A 20,201-nucleotide genomic window follows, 5' to 3' on the forward strand; every position below is an offset into this window, starting at 1 on the left:
CATACAGCGGCCAGTACCTTACATGGATGGAGAGGAGAACCTTTCCCTGGTGTTGCTGCTCAAGAGCTAGCGCTTCCTTCCAGAGTTGGCAACGGATCAAATCAGACCATCCCAGCCACACCTCCTCTGATACTGGTCCTCTATGCTGTATCCGCATCTCTTGTAACCTCCTTCTGAATTCCTCTTCCATGGCGACTGGTATCTGTACCTCTCCTCTCTCTTCAGTTGGTGCTGCTGTGACTTCTGCTGCTGCAGCACCTCTTTGATGTAGCCAAGTTGCATCCACAGCCGCTATAACCAGGTCTATGATTTCCAGTGGAGGGTTAGGACCAGGGTTGTCCCGATACCACTTTTTTAAGACCGAGTACAAGTACCGATACTTTTTTTCAAGTACTCGCCGATACCGATTCTTTTTTTTTGTCATGTGTCAGTATTTTTTTTTATTTTACAGTTTTAATTTTTCACTTTTTTTTTTTTTACGATGCTTTCTTGGGGGGGAGGGGTGGATGTGTCTGTGTGTTTTTTTATTTTAATACGTATTATTTTTTACAATTAATTATTTTTTATTATTTATTGCCATTTTTTTTCTTAGCCCTGTTGGGGGGCTTTGGTGAGATATCAGGGGTCATAACAGACCTCTGACATCTCACTTTTGAGACAGAGAAAGGGACTAAGGACACAGATTCCCCAGTCCCTTTCTCAGTCCCTTTCTCAGCTGCACTGGAAATGAATGGACAGGAGACAGAGGCTCCTATCCATTCACAAACTGAAGCATCGTAAACACAGTTTACGATGCTCAGTCATATGAATGGACAGAGTTAGTGATCACTGTTCATTCAGAAAAGGTAGGAGCTGGGTTTAGCGGCTCCTACCGCCGCTCTCCATCCTGACAGAGGGGGCAGGGGAGGACATGAAGGGGGGACACAGAGCATTGAGGGGGGAGAGCAGAACGGAGGATGGCAGCGGCACGGAGGGGGAGAGCAGATTGGAGGACGGCAGCAGCACGGAGGTGGGAGAGCAGAACAGAGGACGGCAGCGGCACGGAGGGGGGAGAGCCGAAAGAAGGATGGCAGCGGCACGGAGGGGGAGAGCAGGACGGCAGTGGCACAGAGGGGGAGAGCAGAACGGCAGTGGCACGGAGGGGGAGAGCAGAACGGCAGCGGCACGGAGGGGGAGAGCAGAACGGCAGCGGCACTGAGGGGGAGAGCATAACGGTAGCGGCACTGAGGGGGAGAGCAGAACGGCAGCGGCACTGAGGGGGGACACAGGAGCATGGAAAGAGAGAGCAGAACGGATGGGGGAACTGGAGGAGGATACAGGGAAAGTCAGCTATTGGTAAAGTATCGGAGCATTTTCCCCGAGTACAAGTACTCGGGGAAATGCTTGGTATCGGTCCCGATACCGATACTAGTATCGGTATCGGGACAACCTTAGTTAGGACCATACTGTGCCAGTCTTAGTTTATGCGATAATGTCCTTTTTCTTACAGTTGTTGGCCGGTCTGCCCCGGCTCTCCAGTAAGTCCTTGAGGGATTGAGGGAAGAGAGCTTCAGCCGTTCAGACTGTGTCTCCATTGTCCTGTGTCCTCTTGTAGCTGTTCTTCTGGCGATGGAATCATCCCACTACTAGCCAACAATTGTAACGGTCAGGGGTTAACGCCGTTTACGATATTCCATTCCACCCACCCACGACAGCTTATCGCCACTCCACAATCCAACAGACGAACATGGCCCATACAGATTTCCCCCAGAAACGAAACACACACAGCTCTGTTCTCTGGTTCAAAACGAATAGATCCTTTATTGGTAAACTCAGGCTCTTTATATACAGTCAGCAACCAAATATGAACAATGACTCAACTCCACCCACAACATTATACAATGCTTCCTAACGAGCCTCCAATACACATCTTGGGTAGACTTTCTGGCACCAGGTTTGACACATTCCACATGAGCTAATTAGCTACAGCTGACAAGTCAGACATCATGACTCCGGCTCTTCTCACCTGCTATACAATACACATTTATCATCAATAGAAATTCACACAATACAGTGTCAATTATCATCACACAATGAAAAGGTCTTTAGAAGCCAGACTAAGGTTAGTTTACATGACAGTAGCAGACTTAATTACCCCCTTAACAGTCTGTGTTCCCACATGAATGAGTCACTCTTCTGTTGACCTGTTGGGTTCAGAATCAACAACCTGTAATTAGTTCTTCCAGACATTCTTGAATATATTGTGGATTATATTACTGCCCCATCTCATGTAGTCCAAGATATCATTTCTCAGTCATCCTATGCCCCTAGTGGACATAGGATGACTTTAGACACAAGAGTCATCAGTGAAGCTGAAACAGAAGTACCCCACACCCTGCAAGAGCCTCTGGGTCCCACGGGCCCTCCCGTTACAAGGTGCATATTACTGCACGTTACTGCAACATGCTAATGTGAAAGCCCCCTGTATGTGATGAAAAAAGGTGCTTCCAGTGGTCAGAGGACTTAAAGCATTTGTTAACCCCAAATAATAATAGATTTCCTGGTACCTTAAAGCATATTAAACAGCACAGTGCTTGTGCTGTGTAATCTGCCCCCCTCTAAACTATCAAAAAACCTGAACGTGGCACTTCCTGTATCCCCTCTCTAAACAGACCACAAAAATCAGGGAAGCTCTGCCCTGATCACCGTAGTCTAATTGCTTGTCGGCTCGTGTCTGTGCCTCCGTCTCTACTTCTAGTAAAATGTAAAATGTTTTTTGCTCACTGCCAGCAACTCTTGCATATCCTGGCAGGGCACATTTCATTATTCTTTTAGAAAACGAGCGCTGTAAATACAGAGTCTTGGCCGATTTCCGTGGCTACTGCAGCAGAGGCTGAGTAGCTATGGGATCTCCCCGGCTGACGTCAGAGGTAGATTATGGCCCTTCCTCCAGTATCCATCCATCGGAGCTGTACAGCGGCCGCGAGTCATGTGACCGGCCCGAAGACAGCTCTAAATCAGTTTTTACAACGCTTGTTTTTCTATAAGAAAGGTACAGTGTGCGCTGCCAGGCTCTAATAGAGAGTCTGGCAGTGTTTGAGTTATATGGGTTATATGGGTTTTGCCCACCAATCAATAAGATGCATCCACCAAATTAAACTACATTTTCAAAGCAGTCAGTGTGTAAAAAAATAGTACCACCTATATCGGATAACATTGTGTTTACTTACACTATACTTTTCCCATACAGGACTGTGCAAACTGAAATCTTTACAGACTCTTAGCTTATCAGCCAACAGAATTCTGTATGTTCATAGAGATGACTTTGCAAACTGCACAAATCTCCAGCACATAGATCTGGGGGAGAACAGGATCAGCAACATACATCCAGATTCATTTCGGGATCTCAGAAATCTACAGGTGACTTGCTTTATTTGGGTTATTTAAAATCAAATCTAACGAATTAGAAAAGCAAAAACAGGTTATTAGGGAAATCATGGCTTGAACACTGGCTCCTGCTTGTTCATTTATTATCCATGAGAACAGTTTTCTTATGTATGCAAGTTATATACTGTAGCAGATATCATTAACACCCCTTTTACACTGAAGGCGTTTTTTAGGCGCTTTAGTGCTAAAAACAGCGCCTGTAAAATGCCTCATCTGCAATCCCAGTGTGAAAGCCCGAGTGCTTTCACACTGGGGCGCTGCGCTGGCAGAACATCAAAAAAAGTCCTGCAAGCAGCTTCTTTGAGGTGCTTTAGGAGCGGTGTATACATCGCTTCTAAAGCGCCCCTTCCCATTGAAATCAATGGGCTGAAGCTCCTGCAAAGCACCTCGGCAGCGGCGATTTTAACCCTTTATTCTGCCACAAGCGGGGGTTAAAAGAGCCCCAGCTAGCGGGCGAAAATCACCTCTAAAAAACAACAGTAAAGCGTCGCTAAAACTAGCAGCGCTTTACTGCCGACGCCCTGCGAGTTCAGTGTGAAAGGGTTTTTAGAATAGTTTTTTTTTTTTTTTTTTGCACAGTAAAATAAATTTATACAAATAGATTTTAGCTTGCTGTAATAAGATCACAAAAAGGTGAATCTTTTAGGCTGGATAAAGAAGGGGTTTTGGTAGACAAAATAAATAACCCAAGTTAAAAAGCAGAATCAAAAATATTGTTTAAATATGTAATTATCGTAATTTTTTTTACAGGTTCTGAAGCTAAATAGCAATACTCTTTTGAGCCTCTCACCCCTGGTATTTTTATTCAAACACATCCTGAAAGCAGATATTGATTTATCAGACAATCCATGGGTTTGTGATTGCAGTCTTCAGCCTTTAAAATATTTAATTTCATCTCTATCTCCTGGAGTGAGGAAACCATGGAATGCTACATGTCGTACACCCTTCTCTAAAGCAGGACAGCTCATCCTTTCTGTAGAAATCAGCAAATCCTGCCAGACGTCTGATTACAGCCATGTCTATGACAAGACACTATTAATCACTGCTGGAGAGGAGGCGACTTTGGACTGTGAATCTTTCAACCAGTTGAGTAAGTAATATAACATATTTATTTTTTCCTGATGATATCAATGTGACGAAACATGTTGGATGGGGCTTACTACATCACTTCCGCTTTCATACTTCCGGTCTGACCAGCGTAGGTCGTTTCAGGAAGTGGTTTACATGTACTGAAGCTTGTTTATATAGAGTAAGTGCATTTTAACTACCGTAATTAAAGTGATGCCTGAATTTATTTTATTTTTATAGAGTGGAGAGGGATTATAACACCTGTCCATTTGTATTGTTATCTGTGCCCCTGTTAAGGAGATTCATTCTCTCTATGTGTGTCCTGTTTACAGTTATCATTGAAAATTAAAGTAAAAGAAAATCTCACATTTTGGGTTGACACCAGAACAGGAACTGAGGGGAAATCTACCAATAATAAGGGCACTAGTTCTAGTGACACCCCAGGATTTCCTCTTACTTCCTGTTTTGGCTATGGGACAGGAAGTAAAAGAAAATTTCCCCAATGGGACACAGATGGCACAACAAAAATCTGACAAATTTTTAACCCTTCCTTACTCCAAAATGAAAAATAGTTTTGTTTTTAGTTCTACTTGAATGCCACAAACAAACCTAGATCTCATATCTACAGTTAGTTATTCTTATTTTAATTAGCTTTATAATTCAGATGTAATCACAATCTTTACAATTTAAAATCAGATTTACAATTCACTTTAAGGCCTTGTACACACAGGCTTTAGTTGAAGGGCAGTATATACAAGGGCCCAGATTCAGGTAGAATCGCGCAATATTTGCGTGGGCAAAGAGCAAAAATTTTTCTCTGCGCCCACGCAAATATTGCGCTTTGACCGCGATTCACGGAGCAATTGCTCCGTAAATTGCGCGGGCGATATGTTAATCAGCCGTGCGTAAGGCTGCCTAATGTAAATGATCCCGCCGGGGGCGGGAATCATTTAAATTAGGCGCGCTCCCGCGCCGAGCGAACAGCGCATGCTCCGTCGGGAAACTTTCCCGACGTGCATTGCGGCAAATGACGTCGCAAGGACGTCATTTGCTTCTAAGTGAACGTGAATGGCGTCCAGCGCCATTCACGGTTCACTTACGTAAACGACGTAAAATTTGAACGTCGCGAGCGGGAAGCGCAGCTATACTTTAGCATTGGTTGCGCCTGCTATTAACAGGAGCAGCCTTATGCTAAAGTGGCCGTACGGAAACTCCGTACCTTGCGTGCGCAGGGCCCGCGCAACTTTTGTGAATCGGTGGTAGTATGCAATTTGCATACTATACGCCGATCACAAAGGCCGCGCCCCCTAGCGGCCAACGCAAGAATGCAGCCTGGGATGTGAAGGCATAAGGAGGCTTATGTCTGTCACATCCTAGGCTGCAGTCGGTGTAACGAGGTTCCTGAATCAGGAGCACTCGTTACACCGGAGCAAGTAAGCCCTTGCGCCACGCAACCTATGGTTGCGCGGGCGCAAGTGCTTCTTGAATCTGGGCCACGGTTTTACAAAGCACCCTTCAGCTTAGGGAATGTTAAAGTGATTGTAAAGTCTTGTTTGTTTTTTAACCGCTTAAGGAGCGCCAACCGCACATATACGTCGGCAGAATGTCACAGACAGGCATAGACACGTACCTGTACGTCCCCTTTAACCACTCAGCTACCAACCGCCGTCAATTGACGGCGGCAAGGTAGCTCAATTGTTCTGACAGGACGTCATATTATGTCCTCATCTTTTAAAGCCGATAGGGGGCGCGCGCACCCGCTGCGTTACTGGGAACACAATGCGCGTGGCCGCGATGGCCGCTGGGCACCCGCGATTGCCCAGTAACTGAGCAGGACCGTGGATCTCTGTGTGTAAACACAGAGATCCGCGTCCTGTCAGGGAGAGGAGACCGATGCTGTGTCCCTTGTACATAGGGACACAGATCGGTCACCTCCCCCAGTCACCCCCCTCCCCTTACAGTTAGAAAACTCACTAGGCTACACATTTAACCCCTTCCCCCCTGGCCACCCTAGGGATTGATCAGGGGGCTAAGTGTTCCCATACAGCTAAAGCCTTTGATTCAGTAGAATGGCTATTTTTATGGGAATGTCTAGATAACTATGGATTCGGGCCGCGTTTCATAAAATGGGTACAGCTCCTATATCAGATGCCAAAGGCGAGAATCTTTGTGAATGGATGGCTCTCGGAGCAGTTTCCATTGGAGAGGGGTACCCGACAAGGGTGTCCCCTCTCCCCCTTACTGTATGCGCTGGCTGCAGAGCCGTTAGCCATTGCCATCAGAGCACACCCAGATATTCAGGGTTTGCGCCAAGGCCCCACGGTTGACAAAATAGGAATGTATGCCGATGACACCATATTATATCTGGCGGACCAGGGTCCTTCACTACAAGCTGCTTTACAACTCATAGAACAAATTGGGGGATACTCGGGTCTGCGTATAAACTGGGATAAGTCCTAAATTCTTCCAATCAATGTATTCCCCCCCCCTTTCACAACCCCCCATTGCCATTAGCTAAAGTATCCAAGATTAAGTACCTGTCACGATCGCTACCGTGCCAAACAGACAGCGAGGCGTGGTCACGCCCCAAGTGGCTCTGGGTGGGATTGAACCCAGGACTTCTCCATTGCTGCTCCAGGTCTTTGCCTCTGAGCCACTTCTCAAGTTGATATGCTGCTTGCTGTCCGTCGGAGCCTGGTTCTGAACTATGTGCTGATTGCCTGTCTCTGGATCTACCTACAATCTGCACTTGGTTATCCTGGTCCAGCTGAGGCAGGTTTCCTAATCAACCAGGGTATAAAGCCCTGCCTCACTATGAGGGAGGGGTCAGTTCATTGTTCTCTGATGGTCCTGTCTGTGCCAACGGATCCTGTGTTCCTGTGGTGTTCTGCAGCCTACAAGACTGACCCCGGCTTCTGACCCTTTTGGCTTATGTACCCTGAAATGCTGCTGTTTCCTGCCCTTTGACCCCGGCCTGTACTTTTGGATTTTCCCTGCCTTCTCCAGCCCTTGACCCACGGCTTGTGCCCCGGACTTGTCTTTGCTTCCTGTCTGCAACCCTGAACTTTCCGTCAGTTATTACCTGACTCTCTCTGGAATCCTGGACCACAGCTATACTTCGACTATCCTTGGCAAATCCCTATCAAGCCCCCGTGCACAGATTCACAGTTCAGGTAGTGTCTTACCTTATTACTGTGGGCTGTATGTATTTGTAAGGGTGAGCATACAAACCTGCAAAATGGACTCCACACAAGGTAAGCCCTTACAGTACCTGGGAGTGGAAGTAACTAGGGATCTGGTTGACTATACACTCTTGAATGTAACCCCTCTGTTTGAATTACTTAAAGGCAAAACACAGATATGGTCCAGGTTACCCTTAGGGGTGATGGGGCGCATAAATTTATTAAAAATGATCATACTACCCAAGATTCTATACATGGTGTGGCATGCCCCTTTATACATTCTCTTAAAACTCTTTAAGCAGATGGAAGCCATCTTAAGTTTATTTGGCTGGGGTAATGGTAGACACAAACTAGCATGGCAAATCCTAAAAAAAAAACACGGATATGGGGGGCGCTGCCCTCCCGAACCTTCAGGACTACTACCTAGCCTCGCAGCTGTCCCACATATACCACTTCCACATGTCGGAAATGCAGCTATACAGAGCGTTGGTTTGTGACAAACCGGGACATCCGGCTTACACACCAGCCCAGGCCATCTTTCACGGGAAAAGCACACCCGGTCACGCCGCATGGTATAACTCGGGCATGCTGGCACACCACCAAACGGTATGGGAAATATCTCTCAAAAAACAGAATGTGGGTATTTTTCACTCCCACACCCCACTTTGGCTTAACAAGCATATGCCGGAACTGGGAACAATTCCTGATTCGGTAGTCTGGGCTAGGTATGGAATACTGTATCTGCACCAGGTTCTGTCTGGTTCCGGGCTTAAGCAGTTTCAGGCCCTTAAAGAGGAATTCTCTCTGCCACACCAATTAGCCTTCAAATACCTGCAGCTCCGGCACGCACTCAGAACCCAGCTGCCAAGCCTGGATATAGGGATGGACCCCCCCTGTGTTGGATATAGTTCTGGGAGATGACCCCTCTAGGCTTATATCACACCTATATTGCACGATCAGACAACGGGAGGCAGTTGCTATCACTCACAGGGCCAAAACTGCGTGGGAGACGGACTTAGGTCCCATAGATAATGCTGACTGGGATGAGATTCTAGAGGGAGCCAAGACAGTGTCCCCCAAGTTGTCAGACTGACTCAACTGTATATTATACACAAAGCATATCTGACGCCGATCAGATTGGCAAAATTTCAACACGCACCAGACCCGTTGTGTCGATTATGTAGAGCTGACCCAGGCTCGTTTTACCATCTCATGTGGAGCTGCCCGTGTGTCCAGGCATATTGGACACAGGTTGTCCGCTTCCTCCACGATAACATGGGATCCCCGGTGGTACTGGACCCCAGGCTGTGTGTTTTGGGGCTACTGCCAGACGTAGAGGTGGACAAATATCACAAAATCTTCATTTTTGAGACAGTGGGGTAAATTCAGGTAGGGGCGCGCACTGCTACGGCGGCGCAGCGTACCGTTTTTACGCTACGCCTCCATAAATTACTGGAGCTACGCTTCATTCACAAAGCATTTGCTCCGTAATTTGCTGCGGCGTTTCGTAAAAGGGGCCGGCGTAAGCGCGCGTAATTTAAATGATCCCGTAGGCACGTTCCCGCGCCGAACGTACTGCGCATGCTCCGTCGGGAAAATTTCCCGACGTGCATTGCGGTAAATGACGTCGCAAGGACGTCATTTGCTTCAACGTGAACGTAAATGGCGTCCAGCGCCATTCACGATCCACTTACGCAAACAACGTAAATTTCGAAAATCGCGACGCGGGAACGACGTCTATACTTACCATTGGCTGCCCCTCCTAATAGCAGGAGCAGCCTTACGACGAAAGCGACGAACGCAAACGACGTAAAACACGACCGCCGGGCGCGCGTACGTTTGTGAATCGGCGTGAGTATGCAATTTGCATACTCTACGCTGACAACTACAGGAACGCCACCTAGCGGCCAGCGTCAGAATGCAGCCTAAGATACGACGGCATAAGAGCCTTATGCCAGTCGTATCTTAGGCTACAGTCGGCGTATCGAGCTTTCTGAATACAGAAAGTTGATACGCCGGCGCTACTTAGCAATTACGCTGCGTATCTATGGATACGCAGGCGTAATTGCTACCTGAATCTACCCCACTATTTCTAGCCTGGAAAGTGATAGCCCAGAGATGGATGCAAAATGTGCCCCCCACATTACAGTTATGGAAAAAAGCAGTTAATGATACATTCCCCTTCAAGAAGCTGATTTATACGCATAGAGGGTCTACGCAAAAATATTCCAAGATTTGGGATAGATGGTTGGAGGATGGGGAAACCTGTGTGTAATTGGCCCATACCCAGTGAGGAATGCATATGTACCTGTGGCACGCTTGTAAATGTATGTTTGATTAAGCAGCCAACAGACTCAGGGCACTTGTGTTAATGTGACTGTACATAACATACTTGCATATTTCCTTACACTGACCAGCGTTTGTAAAGGTTCTTTTATTGTTAAATGTACCTGAATGACTTGTTACATGTGCTTTATATCAATAAAGCTGTTTTTTTCCAAGTAAAAAAAAAAAAAGAACTGCTCATACAGTTTACGTGCGCCACATGTGCTCTGTGTCCTCTTTTCCACCAGCCACCAGATTGCAGAGTGAACAGTTTATAAGGGAGTGGGCCCTGCACTTGTGCCGTGCACAGTGTCCCTCGTGCACTTCGGCCGCTAAGCCATTCCCCCCCGACGTCCTAGGATCGTCTCCCCCTCCTCCACTTTATAGGTAGATTAATTCCCGCGCGCGTGCTGGGTGGGGGGAGGGAGGTCCTCTTCCAGGAGGACCCAACGCCTGCAGGCAGGAGATCCCCCAATCCTTTCTGGTGGCTGCAGAGCAGGCTTATACCAGGCACTGACGGCTACATCTTTCTTGGGTCAGTGGAAAATATTTTTGTAATTGGGACCTATTATGTTGTATGCTGATGAGTACCGTATTTATCGCGGTATAACGCGCTCCCGCGTATACCGCGCACCCCTAAAGTAGCCCCGAATCCTGTGAAAAATACGTTTTTTTGTACTAACAGTTTTGGTGTCTTGCGCGGCGTCCATCGGCGGCCTCGTCAGGTCCGGTGTCCGTCTGCGGCTTCGGGTGTCCTCTCCGTCGGGTCCGGCGTCCTTCTGCGGCTTCGGGTGTCCTCTTCGTCGGGTCCGGGGTCCGTCTGCGGCTTCGGGTGTCCTCTTCGTCGGGTCCTGCATCCTTCTGCGGCGTCCTCGCCGCTCGTTTCCCGCGCCGAGTTTGAACACTGCGCCGACATATACAGAGCGCAGTACACTCGTGTATTGTCGGGCAGGCTCGGCAACTCTCGCGCTGACGTCCTGCACGTCCAGGGCGTGAGCGCGGAAGGAGCCGAGACTTGCCGACTATACCCGAGTGTACTGCGCTCGGTATATGTCGGCGCAGTTTTCAAACTCGGCGCTGGAAAGCGGGTATCGGCATATACCGCGCACCCACGATTTTGCCCTGATTTTCAGGGCAAAAAAGTGCGCGGTATACGCCGATAAATACGGTATATCCAAAGCAAACTCACCCATCCATCCAAGTCTCTATGCTAGCATTGCCACCTCATCCCTTTAAAACCAAACACATATGAATTACACTGGTTCTGTGGCTGATCAAGGTGGTAATTAAATTAACTTAGTGCCTTACCTGTATACAATTAGCCTCAGAACCTGTGTAATTAATATGTGTTTGGTTTTAAAGGGATGATATGGTACTTTATTTCGCTAAGAAATCACTTTAGAAAAACACTCCCATAGCATTTGTGACTGCAGCCATCTTGAGTAAGGGCAGATGATTCATGTAGCATTTACTTCCTGGAATCCATCTGCCATCTGAGTAAACCCCTCTTCCCTTCCTGAAGACTCCTAATATGTATGACATCATTTGCCTACGCCAAAAACTAGGAACAGTAGAAATGTAAAAAAACAAAAAAGGTCAAAACAAGTAAATTATAGGATTTTTTAATACAGCTTACCTGTAAAATCCTTTTCTTGGGAATACATCACGGGACACAGAGCCTTAATTACTTAATGGGTTATGTAGTCACCACAGGTGATTGGACACTGACAAACTCAATTAAAATTGAGTTCCTCCCCTATATAACCCCTCCCAAATTGAGAGTACCTCAGTTTTGTAGCAAAGCAATAAGCATTCCACGTTAACTCCGAAGAGGGGTGAGAGCTCTGTGTCCTGTGATTCCCAAGAAAAGGATTTTACAGGTAAGCTGTATTAAAAATTCCTATTTTCTTGATCATACATCACGGGACACAGAGCCTTAATTACTTCATGGGATATCCCATAGCAATGCTAAAATTTAAGGGGAGGGAGACACAGATCAGAATAAGAAGGCCATCGAGCCAGAGGATCTATACTGCAGCCTGCCGCACACTACACCCAAAGGCTGCATCCTCGTAACCTTTCACATCTACCTGGTAGAATTTTGTAAATATATGGACCGAAGACCAAGTAGCAGCCTTACAGATCTGAGCCATGGAGGCTTGGTGATGCACTGCCCATGAAGCACCAACTGCTCTAGTCAAGTGCGCTTTCATCTGAAAAGGAGGGATCTTCTTTTCTAAACCATAGGCCTGAATAATGACTTGTCGATTCACTTTGCAATTGTGGATTTTGACGCTGCCTGGCCCTTCTTTGGGCCTTGTGGCAGAATGAATAGAAAATCCGTCTTCCTTATCTGAGCCGTAGCTTGCAGATAAACCTTTACCGCTCTTACATCTAGAGAGTGTAGACTCTCTTCCTCCGCAGACTGCGGATCTGGAAAAAAAGACGGTAGGACTAATTGGTTCAGATGAAAACCTGAAACCACCTTAGGTAATAAATTTGGGTGAGGCCGCAGCACCAACCTGTCTTCATGAATAATCATATACGATTCTTTACACGAAAGAGCCGCCAATTTCGATACCCTCCTAGCTGAGGATATGGCTACAAGAAAAAACTGTTTCTGTGTCAACAGACTTAGAGAAACCTGGTGTAAAGGTTCAAAAGATAGCTTCTGTAAAACAGATAACACCAAATTCAAATCCCATGGGCACACAAAAGACTTAATCGGTGGATTCAAATACAGTGCACCCTGAACAAAGGCCCTGACTAGGGAAGGAGAGGCAAGCGGTCTTTGAAAAAATACAGACAACACCGAGATTTGGCCCTTGATAGTGCTCGAGGCCAACTTCATATTTAAGCCCAACTGAAGAAAGGCAAGAATCCTGTTAATGGCAAACTTTCTAGGATGCCACTTTCTGGGTTCACACCAGGAAACATATGGCTTCCAGATTCTGTAGTAGATGAGTCTGGAGGCCGGATTCCTAGCATTAACCAGAGTGGATAGGACTGGCCCTGAGAGCCCACGTTTTCTCAGAATGTGGGTCTCAACAGCCAAACCGTCAAATTTAGACTTTGTAAGGCAGGGTGGAATATTTGACCCTGCGACAGTAGGTATGGGCGTAATGGAAAAACCCAAGGTCTTCCTACTGCCAGCCTTACAACTTCTGCGTACCAGGGTCTCCTAGGCAAAGCCAGGGTGACCAAAATCACAGACTTTCCTTCCTTCTTGACTCTCTGAAGGAATCGTGGGAGAAGCGGAACTGGAGGGAACGCATAAATCAGGGAATACTGATCCCATGAGATTGTCAGGGCATCTCATCCTTGAGCATAGGGATCTCTTGTTCTTGACACAAAGCTGTCTAGTTTTGCGTGGAACCTGGAAGCCAACAGGTCCACATCTGGGGTTCCTCATTTCTGACATATGATTTGAAACATGTCAGGGTGTAGAGACCATTCTCCTGGACTCAGTTGCTGGCAGCTTAAAAAATCCGCCTGCCAATTTTCTACCCCTTGAATGAAGACCGCAGATAGGCGAAGGAATATGCCATTCTGCCCAGGCCAAGATGTGATTCACCTCTTTTTGGGCATCCACACTTCTGGTGCCTCCTTGGTGATTGATATAGGCCACGGCCGTAGCATTGTCGGACTGAACCCGAACAGGCCAGCCTTGCAGTCTGTAAGACCAAACTTTGAGGGCCAAACGAATTGCCCGAATCTCCAGAATATTGATGGGTAGGAGCTTTTTGGCCCGGACCACTTCCCCTGAGCAGATGCTTCTTCTAGCACTGCCCCCCAGCCCAGAAGGCTGGCATCTGTGGTCACCACTTTCCGGGTAACTAGAATGAAGGATTTTCCTTCCTAATTTTGGGGGAGCAACCAATTGAGGCTCTGGCGAACCCCTGGTGATAAGATCATAGGAAGATCCAGGGCCTGAACATCTTTGTTCCAAGCTGACAGAATTCCACCCTGTAATGGTCTTGAGTGAAACTGGGCGTAAGGGACAGGCTAGAATGAAGCTACCATCTTTCCCAATAATCTCATGAATAGACGGATGGAAGGCCTTCTTTTCGCCTTTACCACTCGGACCATGTCTCCAATGGCTTTTGCTTTCGGCTTGGGAAGTAATACCTTGCTTAGGGACATGTCTATAATCATGCTCAAGTACTCTAGCCTTTTTTGAGGCTGCAAGGAAGATTTCTTCAGATTGAGGACCCAGCCTAGGTACTCTAAATATTCCACTGTGCTGTGCACATTGTGGCCTAAGCGTGCGGCACACTGATCTATGATCAACAGATCGTCCAGGTAGGCTGTTACTGCTATGCATCGTGCCCTTAGCCTTGCTAGGGCCGGGGGCCAGTATTTTTGTGAACACTCGAGGTGCTGTAGCCAGCCCGAAAGGAAGGGCCACAAAGTGGCGCTGATCCACCGCAAACCTTAGAAATCTTTGGTGAGCAGGAAATATTAGCACATGTAGATATGCATCTCCGATGTCTATTGATGCCAGGAATTCTCCTCCCTGAAGGGTGGAAACAACTGAACGGGCAGACTCCATGTGGAAGGAGCGAATGTTCAGAAACTGATTCAGACTTTTCAGATCTAGGATAGGTCTGACATCCCCGTTTGGTTTTGGAACCGTAAACAGGTTTGAATAGAATCCTGACCCCTTATCCTATGGGGCTAACTCCACGATTACCCCTTAAGACAACAGGTGTTCCAAGGCCAACAGTAAAGGCCTTCTTTTTTCTGGATCTTTGGCAACTCTTGATCTCAGAAAACGGGGTGGCGGAAGTTCTCTGAACTCTAGCTTGTAGCCTGAGGACACTGTGGCGATGACCCACTTATCCTGAACCTCATTCCGCCAGGCATTTTCAAAATGCAGCAGCCTTCCCCCCACTCGGCCGAGCGGGGGCATCCCTTCATTGGAAAGTTTTGGGGGACTGTTTAGACCTTGAACCCCAAGTTCTTTTCTGCTCTTGGGCTTGGCTCTGGGCTTTTTCCCTAGTGTTAGACTGGGGTGGCCACTGCCTGGAGACTGAGGCCCAGATTCTTGTACCAGTTACGCCGTCGTAACTCTGAGTTTGAGTTTGAGGTGTCGTATCTATGCACATGATTCTTAGAATCAGTTACGCATAGATTTGTATTAGCTCCGACTGGCGTAAGTCTCTTACGCCGTCGTATCTAAGTTGCATATTTACGCTGGCCGCTAGGTGGCGCTTTCGTCGGTTTACGCGTCGAATATGGCAATGAGCTAGATACGCCGATTCTCAAACGTACGTGCGGCCGGCGCATTTTTTTACGTCGTTTGGGTAAGGCTTTTTTCGGCGTATAGTTACCCCTGCTCTATGAGGCGTACCAATGTTAGGTATGGACGTCGGAACAGCGTAAAATTTTTCATGTTTTACGTCGTTTGCGTAAGTCGTCAGTGAATGGGGCTGGACGTAAGTTACGTTCATGTCGACTAGGCATTGAGCGGGCGCAATTTAATTTGAAAATTCGACGTGATACTGAGCATGCGCCGTTCGATAAAAGCGCCATTTACGTGGGGTCACAATAAATTTACATAAAACACGCCCACATCTTCCACATTTGAATTAGGCGGGCTTACGCCGGCCAATTTACGCTACGCCGCCGCAACTTACGGAACAAGTGCTTTGTGAATACTGCACTTGCCTGTCAAAGTTGCGGAGGCGTAGCGTAAATACGATACACTACGCCTGCAAACAAATATGCGCTCCCTACGAGAATCTGTGCCTGAGTTTCCAGGGGCTGGAGAAAGAGTATGTTTAAATGAGGGACGCTTACTCTTTTTCTTAACCAGCAATAGAGTAGACTTGCCTCCGGTAATCTTTTGGATGTATTTATCCAGGTCATCCCCAAACAGGTGTTCTCCCCCAAAGGGGAACGCTGCCAAGTATTTCTTGCAGGAAGCCTCGGCCTCCCAATGTTTTAACCAAAGGGACCTGCGCATGTGTACCTGCAGGAGATTCAAGCGAGATGCTTGTTGAACAGAGTCCATAATCACATCAATCGCAAAGCACAAGGCCTAAGGAAGGTCCTCATTAACCGCAATCTCCTCTGTAGGGAAGAGGTTAATCATCTGCTTCATTTGTTCCTCGAGGAACTGACATAAACCAATGGCTGTAACTGCAGGTTGTACTACAGCCCTAGCCACGGCAGAGGAGGCTTTTAATAGGGACTCCAGCTTTTTATCAGTTGGATCCTTAAAACCCTGCACGTTGACTAAAGGACAGGTCAGGTTTTTGTTTGCACAAGAAATAGCTGCATCAATAGCAGGTAACCCCCATTTCTTGGCGAAACCTTCCTCCATAGGATAAAGGAGGGAAAATTGCTTAGGAGGAGAAAACAGTTTGTCTGGGTGAACCCAGTCATCATACATCAGTTTATCCAGCAAGGGATGAACTGGAAAGGCGCATGCAGCCTGTGGGGATTTCCGGGATCCCAAAGAGGAAACAGAGGGCCTAGAAGCTTCAACAGGAGGCAATTCTTAAGTGGCATGCATCATCTCTGCATAATATTGCACCTGCATCTTTAGCGACTGGGAAGTCGCAGGAAACCTCTCATCCTCTGAGTCCTCAGACTTCACATGATCCTCATCTCCAGTGAGGGATTTTTCACCCTCAGAAGGCTCATCTGAAAAGAGAGTCAGAGCAGATGATGGGGATCTACCCCGTTTTCTGCTATCTCTCAAGGAGGTTGCGACAGTATTAGCAATACTTCCTAGGGTTGTCCTGATACCACTTTTTTAGGACTGAGTAAAATTACCGATACTTTTTTCATGTACTCGTCGTTACCAATTATTGATACTTTTTTTTAAATGCAGCCTTGTGTCTCCCCCAAATGCAGCCTTGTGTCTCCCCCAAATGCAGCTTTGCGTCTCCCAAATGCAGCTTTGTGTCTCCCAAATTCAGCTTTGTCTGTGTCTCCCCCCCAAATGCAGCCTTGTGTAGGTCTCATCCCCCCCGCCGTCTAGTTCGGCACTCAGGGAACATAACAGCTTTCATTTGAATAGCGTCATATATAGCCCCTCCCCCTTGTCCAGGCACTTTAATAGACAGATCACCCGTCCAATCCTGGGGAGGGGCTATGACGACGCGCGGCGGGGAACACACAGCTATTCAAATGAAAGCTGTTATGTTTACTGAGCGCCGAACAACTAGACGGCGGCAGCGGCAGCAGCTCTCCTCCAGTGGTATGTTATACATACCCGAGGACTGCTCTGCTCTCCACCTTCTGATCCCGCCTCCTCTCCGCCTTCCGATCCCGCCTCCTCTCCGCCTTCCGATCACGCCTCCTCTCCGCCTTCTGATCCCGCCTCCTCAGTCTCCACTCGGTCTCCTCTCCGACCGCTCCCCGCCCCCTCTCCGCCCCCACTCAGGAGGAAAAAAAAAGTATCGGGGGAAGCATCGGGAGCATTTGCGCGAGTACAAGTACTCGCGCAAATGCTCAGTATCGGTCCCGATACCGATACTAGTATCGGTATCGTGACAACCCTACTTCCAAGCCATCCAAAGTAACTTTTAAAGCATCCTCCGTGACGTATACAGGAGCTACCATAGGGGAAGCTGCAAAACCAGACAGGGGCTTATCCTGTGAGGCTGATATCAGGCTGACAGAGGGGGATGGTAAACTGCAGGCTAGCTCAGAATCCTTAGCCGTACGTGGGGATTTTCTGGTGCCTCTCTTTTTTTTTAACAATCATTTTTATTAAGACATTTTTCCAAAAATAATACAAAATAATTATAACAGTCAAAAGGTATGACAATGCAGCACAAGTATTCCAAAAAGGGAAGAAAAAAAAAAAGACATTTACATCACTTAGCCCGGAGAACCATCACTAAACCCTGTCCCTAATCAAATGCCTAGAATCAAGCAAATACGAGAGCCAAAAATTGTAGCATCCCCTGGAATCCCAAACCTTCAAAGGGGATCATATTTACTACATCTACTAACTTAAACATTGTCGAATACCTTCAATAATACACAAACAAAACTATCTCTCTCTCCTCCAGGAATTTGGAGAGAGAAAAAAGGAAAAGAGTCCAGAAAAAAAGAAAAAGGGGAAGTAGAACAGAGGATAGGAGAAGTCGGCAGAGATCTGGTGCCTCTTTTACTTGCCCTAGACCCTCTTCTCTGGGACATAGTCCTTACTGCAACGCAAAGGTACTATCCACAAATATAAATGCAATCACTGTTGTGCTATAGTCTTACAATACACAAAAATATCAGCTCACTGCACAACCTGATGCCGAGTAGGAGTCTTAGGTTTGCCTGGTTAAATTCACAGGGATGCTTACAGCCCACAGCTCTGTGTCCATGCCCCTTACAGAAGGCTCTGGCGTGCTGGGCTTTTGATCCAACCTCTTGGCGCCTGCTCACAGGTGTCCTTCATTGCGCACGGATTACAAGCAACCGCTTTGGCCCTCCCCCTATCCATGTCTCTATTCAGACAGTTAAGCGCGCTCCCAGCACGGGATAGTGGGGAGAGTTTACTGGGGGGCATCTTGTGGACCCCTGTATGCTGGGCATATGCGTATTGTGGCAGAGCCTGCAGCGGAAGGAGGTGAGTGGTGTTATATTTGACCAACTTCACTGAGCATGTATCCTGGAGGCTATGTAAGAAAATACCAGGTTTGCACTTACTCCCTCCAGTGGTGAGAACCAGGAACGACATCCTACTCCAAAGAAGATAATACATAAATAAAATGATCCTCTTCTTACCTGATCCATGTCGCAGGAAAGGCTGCTTAAAGTAGTTCCAGCTTTCACCCATCACGGCGGGCAAGTTGTGCCAACCTTCAGGTTTACCAAGGGTTTAATTCGAGAAAACCTCATACCTGGACCTGTAGAAGACTCTGCCAGAAACTTTTCATGCCACAGATGTATTAGTACACCAAAGTCTGGATCCCAGAGCCCAGACCTCCACAGAGAGACATTACAGGCAAACCTCGTTTCTTCTTACACAAGGCCAGGGTACCAACCATCTTAGGCCTTTGATATCAGCCCGAGGAATGGATCCAGTTATAGCTTCTTGGTCTCTGCAGCCAGACCATCAAAAGAGCATTTTTCTTCTTAGCACATGTTGAACGTGACCAACCACATTAACACTTGTGAAAAAACTGAGGTACTCTCCATTTGGGAGGGGTTATATAGGGGAGGAACACCAATCACCTGTGGTGACTACATAACCCATTAAGTAATTAAGGCTCTGTGTCCCATGATGTATGATCAAGAAATGTTATACTTTCCTGTCTATTTACAAATGCTAGCAGCACGAGGATTAAAAATAGTCACTACTGATTGACAGAGTGAAGTTCCACTTTATATCAAATGGTTTTAAGCCTGTAAGAACTGGTCTCCCTAGTGCTTTCCATTGGCTAAAACAAAAATGCCTGAAGCTTTAATACACCTATACAATGCTTCTAAAGTGCTTGTGTGTTTGAAGTGCTGAATGCTTCATGTGATAGCTGTATCTTGTTTGTAATTGAAAACTCTCTATTATCTTGCATGCTAAGTATAATGGGTGAATTTTTGTTTGATTTTAAATGAAAGGGGTCTGTAGTTAGTGGAGAAACCCCCCTCCATTAACTACATACCCCCTCTCCCGCAGTACAGACCCCCTCCACTAACTAAAGACCCTCTTCCCGCAGTAGAGACCCCCCTCCACTAACTACAGACCCCCTCCACTAACTACAAACCCCCTCCCACAGTACAGACCCCCTCCCTCAGTACAGACCCCCCCCCCACCAAGTACAGACCCCCTCCCTCAGTACAGACCCCCCCCACTAATTACAGACCCCTCCATCAATATAGACCCCCTCCCTCCTCAGTATAGACCCCTCCATCAGTGCAGACCCCCCCATCAGTACAGACACCCCCACCCAAGTGCAGACCCCCCATCAGTACAGACACCCCCACCCAAGTGCAGACCCCCCATCAGTACAGACACCCCCACCCAAGTGCAGACCCCCCATCATTACAGATGCCCCCACCCAAGTGCAGACCCCTTATCAGTACAGACACCCCCACCTAAGTGCAAACCCCCATCAGTACAGACACCCCCTAACTGTTATATAGGGGAGGAACTCAATTTGAATTGGGTTTGCCAGTGTCCAATCACCTGTGGTGACTACATAACCCATTAAATAATTAAGGCTCTGTGTCCCATGATGTATGATCAAG

At 47.3% G+C, this 20,201-nt stretch overlaps 1 protein-coding gene across 1 annotated transcript in view; it reads left to right on the plus strand.

Annotated features, from left to right (window-relative positions):
- Positions 1–20,201, plus strand: part of LRRC66 (leucine rich repeat containing 66) — a 35,652-nt gene that overhangs the window by 5,834 nt on the left and 9,617 nt on the right. Inside the window, exons 3-4 of the mRNA XM_040334904.1 lie at positions 3,230–3,399; positions 4,177–4,516. Coding sequence (XP_040190838.1) covers positions 3,230–3,399; positions 4,177–4,516 — 510 coding nt within the window. The remainder of the gene's footprint in view (positions 1–3,229; positions 3,400–4,176; positions 4,517–20,201) is intronic.

The sequence above is a fragment of the Rana temporaria genome, chromosome 1, assembly GCF_905171775.1.
Source record: "Rana temporaria chromosome 1, aRanTem1.1, whole genome shotgun sequence".
Taxonomy (NCBI): Eukaryota; Metazoa; Chordata; class Amphibia; order Anura; family Ranidae; genus Rana; species Rana temporaria.